The 6,360-nt window shown below is 44.0% G+C and overlaps 1 protein-coding gene across 4 annotated transcripts; it reads right to left on the reverse strand.

Annotated features, from left to right (window-relative positions):
* Positions 1 to 250: 250 nt before the first annotated feature.
* LOC111141664 (serine and arginine rich splicing factor 6) lies at positions 251 to 6,084 on the reverse strand. Of its 4 annotated transcripts, XR_002640216.1 has the most exons (7): positions 5,835 to 6,082; positions 5,471 to 5,619; positions 4,488 to 4,755; positions 4,017 to 4,141; positions 3,663 to 3,871; positions 3,303 to 3,386; positions 251 to 3,210 (listed from the first exon to the last, which is right to left on the reverse strand). XR_002640216.1 is itself a non-coding variant. In XM_022494400.1 (6 exons), exons 1-6 carry the CDS (start codon positions 5,939 to 5,941, stop codon positions 2,850 to 2,852), a joined length of 1,035 nt encoding a protein of 344 aa, XP_022350108.1. In that variant the 5' UTR covers positions 5,942 to 6,081; the 3' UTR covers positions 251 to 2,849. The 4 variants fall into 4 exon arrangements, 2 of the variants coding, with proteins under 2 accessions (XP_022350108.1, XP_022350109.1); XR_002640215.1 differs by having other exon boundaries at positions 4,017 to 4,755; positions 5,835 to 6,084; XM_022494400.1 differs by lacking the exon at positions 4,488 to 4,755 and having other exon boundaries at positions 5,835 to 6,081.
* Positions 6,085 to 6,360: the final 276 nt, after the last annotated feature.

Below are 6,360 nucleotides of genomic sequence, written 5' to 3' on the forward strand. Positions count from 1 at the left end.
TCTTCACAACTCATGACTTATGCTTACCATTTCCCGGGTAACATCCAAGACTGACTGGGGTAAAGACTTTTCCCCCAAGATAAGCCATCCACTATGTTGATCCTAAACGCAGGTCTCTGGGGAACTGAAAACAACGCCCTTTTCTCCTACTCAAGTCAGGAATGGCTTGCCAATGGCCAACGCTAGTTCAAAAAACCATGTGCCAAATGTTTGGCACTAAGTGGGAATACAAATGAATTCAAAACGAGCCTTTCCCTCAGTAAGCATTTTATTGAGGAGATAAAGCATAAAGTGGGTTAACAAAGTGGGAAAAAGAAAATACCAAGATGAAGGTAGTAACAACACAGGACTGGAACGTCATCACAGGAACTGGTAGGACTCAAACTGGCCTTAAAGGCACTATGGCGTATCAAACAACATTATCAGGTAAAAGAAAGGGGAATCCTCATGTTGCTCATTTCTGTTTTTGCTCTCTGTTTAATACTCTATCCAGCCACAGATGTACACATGGCATATTGCAGACGCTCAGATTCTACTTATAAGTCAGCAAGAACTAAACATTTCAGTGAACTCTGCTCTTAAGTGGGTCAGTGTTCTAGGGCTTTAGCATATCCAATGATGTACAGGTCCACAGGTATGGACTAGGACTAGGTTTTCACTAAGTTGGTCTTTACTGTTACCAGAAAACTTATGGGTATAGGCATTTACCTTCCAATTACCCACTTTGGGGGCAGCTAACAATGTACACAAAACCTATTACCATGTGATGTTACACTAATACAAGAAAGCCCAGTTGAAGGATGACTTTACAAAGTCAAATTTCACATTGTGCTATTTCCCCCCCTTCCTTTTTAAAAGGCTGTGGTTTTAAAAGCTTTTGTTTTTTCCCTGAAAACAAGAGACCTTTGGTCAAAGCCAATTCTTAAACCAAATTTTGAAAGGCAGCTGGAGATGTGCCTCTTCATGTAAGAGTTGTTTGTAATTTCTGTTCTTTCAAGTAGGCAAAATAATGAACTACGACTGTAGACACCAGTGTCTTCTCTGAAATCCTGAAGTTTATACTGGAAAAAAAAACCCATTTCATATGAATATCTAAATTTTAGGAAGTATGAAAGTAAAGAAAATAAGGTTATGGAAGAAGCATTAATCTTTTGGGGCACTATATTCCTAAGAGTAGGCTCTAAGATTTTGTAAAAGGAAGCCCAGAAATTTCTCAAAAACAAGTCTTTTTACTCATTATCAAGTACTCCCTGCTACTCTGATTCTGATGCCTAAAATCTTTGACTCCTTTTTTTTAAAGTAGCCTCATTTTATCAGGTATGCCTTCTGGATTATTTGAACCTATAAACCAACTCTAGATTATCATGCTTTCTAGTCATACCTGCGGCACGATGAGCACCATACCATCATGCCCTATCATATAGTACAACCCAGCCCTTGATCCTACAGTGACAGTTCCTAGAAGATACAAAAGCTGAGTCAAATAACCTACATCTCAGTTCCAAACCAAGGTTAATGAGTGCTTTAATTTCATTGAAAAGTACCTGAACAAAAAGATCTAAGGTAATTCATTTCTCAAACTGCAATTTCAACTAATTAGGTCTACAGATACAGGGACTAACTGGTTACCCAGTACCTCCTACAAATTTGCAGTATAATTTGGCTTCCATAGCATATTACACTTCATAATAAAGTACAGAAAGGTTAGGGTTTATCTACGCAAATCCTTTTCAAGCCAACCATATGTCGTAAAGTTACAGGGATGATCTAACCCATTATTACATAACCTCATCAACTACAAGGAGGACTGACTGTTGGGTAGAATTTTACTTTAATAAGCAACTGATTTTACCAAGCAACCTGTTAAGTGCCTGTTAAATGTAATGATCTTCCAGCAGAAAATGCAGTATTTGCTTTCCCACTTTGAACAAGAATAAACTAAATTTCCAATCAAAGAAAGGCTACTTCCATTTTTATATAACAAACATTGAAGACCACAGAACCATACTCTAACAAAACACTAATTACACTGACCACTTCCAGAAAGTAGAATTACTAGGCTAAATGGGATCCCAAGTGTTAAGAACTACTTCTTCCAAGAGTTTGAGCAAACTTAAGTTTAAAAAGTTTCATTATTTAAAACCTACTAATTTAGGCAAAATCATGTAACGGACTACAAAATACCTTTTATTTTTAACTTAACTCAAAGGGGCAGATAGACTTTGGCAAATTTGATTAACAGCACAAATGTTATCCAAATGGAATAATTTATTGCTGGTCTGAGACTTGCCTTCTTTTACACTTATGTAATTTACAGTTTCACAAAGAACAAATTATCAATATTTAAAGGAATTTAAGTGACCTATTCAGTAAGGCAATCAACTTGGTAGCAAATTTTTATTGAAATCTTACATAACTCAAGCTTTATAAAAAGCCAACATAATTGAAAATCGGGATCTCCCTCTAAAGCCTTAGGTATTCAAAGCTTGAAACGGTTAATTTAAAAGCAAACAAAACAACAAAATCCCTGCAGCAGATCCTGCTGAAATACTTAAAAAAAAAATCTAAATGAGCTTAATCTTTACAAAAGTTATTTTAGCTCAAAAGCTATAAAATCAAAGTTATCTTAATTCTACAAAGAAGGGAGAGGGTCTTTGACTTCATGCCACCATTTCTTTAGAACCTCATTTTTTTTTTTCATCAAATTTGGCCACAAATTAAATTTCTGTGTGCCCCATTTTCAGGAGATTCCTCTTGCAGAAGAGGCCAAGTACAAACATGGAAGAGGAACTGCCTAAGCAAGTAGGAAAGTGTTCCATAATAGTGTGCAAAGAATACAGAGTTCTAGGTTAATCTCTGGAACTCGATCTGGATCGTGATCTTGACTTTGAATGAGATCTAGAGCGGGATCTTGAGGCTCTTTTTGGTGGAGGGGACACGGACCGTGCCTTTGAGGGTGGGGCAGGTAGGGGTGAATTTGAACGAGACTGGCTTCTTGATCTAGATTTTGACTTTATATCACCTTTTCCATTTTCTTTGGGGGAACGAGATCGAGAACGAGACCTGCTTCGAGATTTCTCATACTCCTTAGATCTGCTTCGAGAGCGCGAACGGGAGCCCCGATCAGACTTGGGCTTTGATTTGCTTTTTGATCTAGATTTCCTGCCTTTTGATCGAGAACGTGATCGACCTTTGCTCCGAGACCTGGATCTGGACAAGAAGAGTCGATTTTCTTTTCAGTACCTTGCCAGAACACACAAGCACAGTAACAATCAGAATAAAAAACTTAACAGATTATTTACCGGGAGCGGCTTTTTGAGATACTTCGAGATCTACTGCGGCTGCTCCTGCGACTCCTACTTCGTGACCTTCTTCTAGACCGTGACCTATAACCAGAAACAATAAAAATCTTTAATCTCAATACATCTCAAAACGAACTTTTGTCGTTTACAAAAAATAATACGCAAACAAAACGTAATAGTTTACTACAAGCTAAATCCGCCCGAAAGCATCCTGGAAAGAACCCAATGATGCGCAGTAAAAAGGACACCAAATACTGAACTTGTTTCAATTAAGTTCCAATTCAAGTACTGCCATTTGATCTTCCTCTGCTCTTGGCAAGTACTGTTTCCTTTCCTTTCCCCCATCTTTCAACAAATTACCTTGATCTGCTTCCAGAGTAAGATCGCCTATGGCTTGTTCGTGGTTTATCCTCAATGAGCCTAATATTCCTGCCATTTATTTCTGTACCATCCAGTTTATCCAGAGCACGCTTCATGTCAGAGTAGGAACGGAACTCAATCACGCCTTCATTTGTGCGTTCTTTGTGAGCATCCGCATAGGTTACTTCACCTGCTTGTCTCATGAAATCCTAAGAAAGCAACAAGACTGGTCAAACCTAGAAACGTAAAGAAAAAGATCTACGTACCGTACTCAATTCTCAGAAGTAAAATGAAATAAAAGCCTACCTTTTCAACATTAGTCATATTATTTTTATCTCAAATTATAGCACATACCTTTAAATCTTGCCAACTGCAACGACTAGAAAGGTTTTCTACAATAAGCCTGAATTCTGTACGAACAGGTGGTCCGTATTTGTCTCTGCCAGAGGTTCTCCGACTGCTGTATCCACCTCCACCACCTTTATCACATGAAGAGAATAATTAGATGCTTTGTAATGATAGGAATGCATGTTTTCTTGAAAGTTAGTACAAACATATCAACTTTTATATACTGGAGTAGGACTTTGCTATTATATTGCTAAACCTTCGATACAGTTGTGATTTGCCATAAATTAAATTAAGGGCAAGTCAAATAGACTAAATCCAACTAAACTTCTCCTACAATCTGTTAGAGAGTGACTGCTCCTTTATTCAATTTACCTCGCTAAGTTTTATTTTACAGAACATTGTAAAATATAAAACTTAACTGATTACATGCATTTCTACATTTTACAAAAATGTTTACTAGTTACACTAAGTACTTACATCACAGTGTGAGGTTTTTGGTGGTGGTTTGGCCACAAAACACGCAAGGTAACAGTCACCTAGTTCAGATTAACCAGTTTTGTCTAACCCTTGGAATCCTCACCATCACCCTGCGTCTAATGGCAAAAGGCTGCTGTCGTCATGGCTTCCGGTAAGGTCAGCCAAAGGGTCATAGGGCAAGGGTCACACAATGTATGGAAAAGCCAAGGCCAATCAGGAAAGGCAGTCATCTTAGCCTCAGTGGACACAGCCTCAGCCCCATTGGTCACTTTCAAATTGAAACATCAAGGACTTGTTAAAAAGTTTGAATTCAACATGCAACAATTTCAACATCAAACATTTAACATAACCAAACCCCTCCCACCTCCTCCCAATAACATGCCCCAACTAGTTCGAATATAGCATAAAGCTCATTTAAATCTACTTTGTGGTACTATACCACATTTCTTCAAAATAGCATTTTCTTTGGCCCCCGCCAATTTAATTAAATCTGAAATCTAAACTTAATACCCTTCCCCTGACCCCGTCCCCACCCCCCACCCCCACCCAGCCTGCCCTCAAACTTCTACACTAACACATTCCCATTTCTAGCTAAAGCACTGTCAGGTAAGCAAGGGAAATATAACAAATACAGCCATCCCTCACCTCCTCCGTGGGCAGAGCCCACGACAGTGCTGACAGGGGCCCAAACCACCCCCCTCCCAACTTAGCAAATAGCCAAAAATAAGAAAATTTAACCCCCCCCCAAACACCCCAACCCTGGCTAAGCAAAACCCACAACCCAGTCCCCGCGCTCCGGCGTCCCGTGGCTGTCCCGGGCAGGCGCGAAGGCAGCAAAGCCCGGAGACGCTGTAATCAATGGACCCCTGCCACCGCGCCTGCCCGGGCTGGGAGGCCCCACCCCGCCCACCCTAAGCCTGCGCCCACCCTAAGCCCCGCCCCCAGGGCCCCAAGGACGCGGAGCGCGCGGGGGTGGGACTCACTGCGGCTTCCGTAGCTGTAGCCGTCGCGATCGCGGCGCGGGCCCCGAGCGTGCTCCACGATCACGCGCTCGCCGCAGAGCTCTTTGCCGTTCAGCTCGTAAACGGCGTCGTCGGCGTCGCGGGAGTCCTCGAACTCCACGAAGCCGTACCTGGGGGCGGCGCGAGGGCCGGGAACCAGCAGGCGTCGTTAGGCCGGGGACGCGCACGCGCGCGCTCCCACTCCCCGTGCGCGGCCCCGCGGCCCCGCGCCGCCGCCATCTTGGAGGCCCTGCCACGCGGCGCCGCGGCCTTGGCCCTCTTCCGTCCAGCAGGGCCCCGCCGCTGCCAGACCCGGGGCGTTGCGGGAGGACGCGGGAGGACTCACCCATTTTTGAGGTCTATTTCGAGGAGGCGGCCATAGCCACTGAAAAAGCGCTGGATGTCCTTCTCCCGGACGTTGTAGCTAAGGCGTCCTATGTAGACGCGCGGCATGTCCGTGGCGGGCAGGGGCCCCGAAGGCTGGCTATCGAACAACGGACCGCAAGGCAAAAGCCGCGGTGCGGGTGCGGGGACAGCGAGAGCCTGTACACGCGCCTCACACCGCAGCGGCGGCCGAGTCCAGCCACACAATGGTGCGCGCGCGCCAGGGTTACGCTATAAGGGCGGGCGGGCTGGGGGGCGGGGCCGGCGCGTGACGTCAGCGCGCAGCACGTACCCTCCCGCGCTCGAGCCCTGGGCTTGGGGGGGTGACTGACAGGTCCCCGTCCGCGAGGTTTCCGTGAGGTGAGGTTCTGTTCGCTCACACTGTTTTCTGCACGCATCTTTGTAAACGCAGTGTCCCGTTGTCGAGCAACAGACTTGTCTTCTAATTTGTACTTTCTACTAAACTTCCTCTCGGTGACTCTCCCGGG

Source organism: Enhydra lutris, unplaced genomic scaffold (assembly GCF_002288905.1).
Source record: "Enhydra lutris kenyoni isolate GAN:26980312 unplaced genomic scaffold, ASM228890v2 scaffoldscaffold6, whole genome shotgun sequence".
Lineage (NCBI taxonomy): Eukaryota > Metazoa > Chordata > Mammalia > Carnivora > Mustelidae > Enhydra > Enhydra lutris.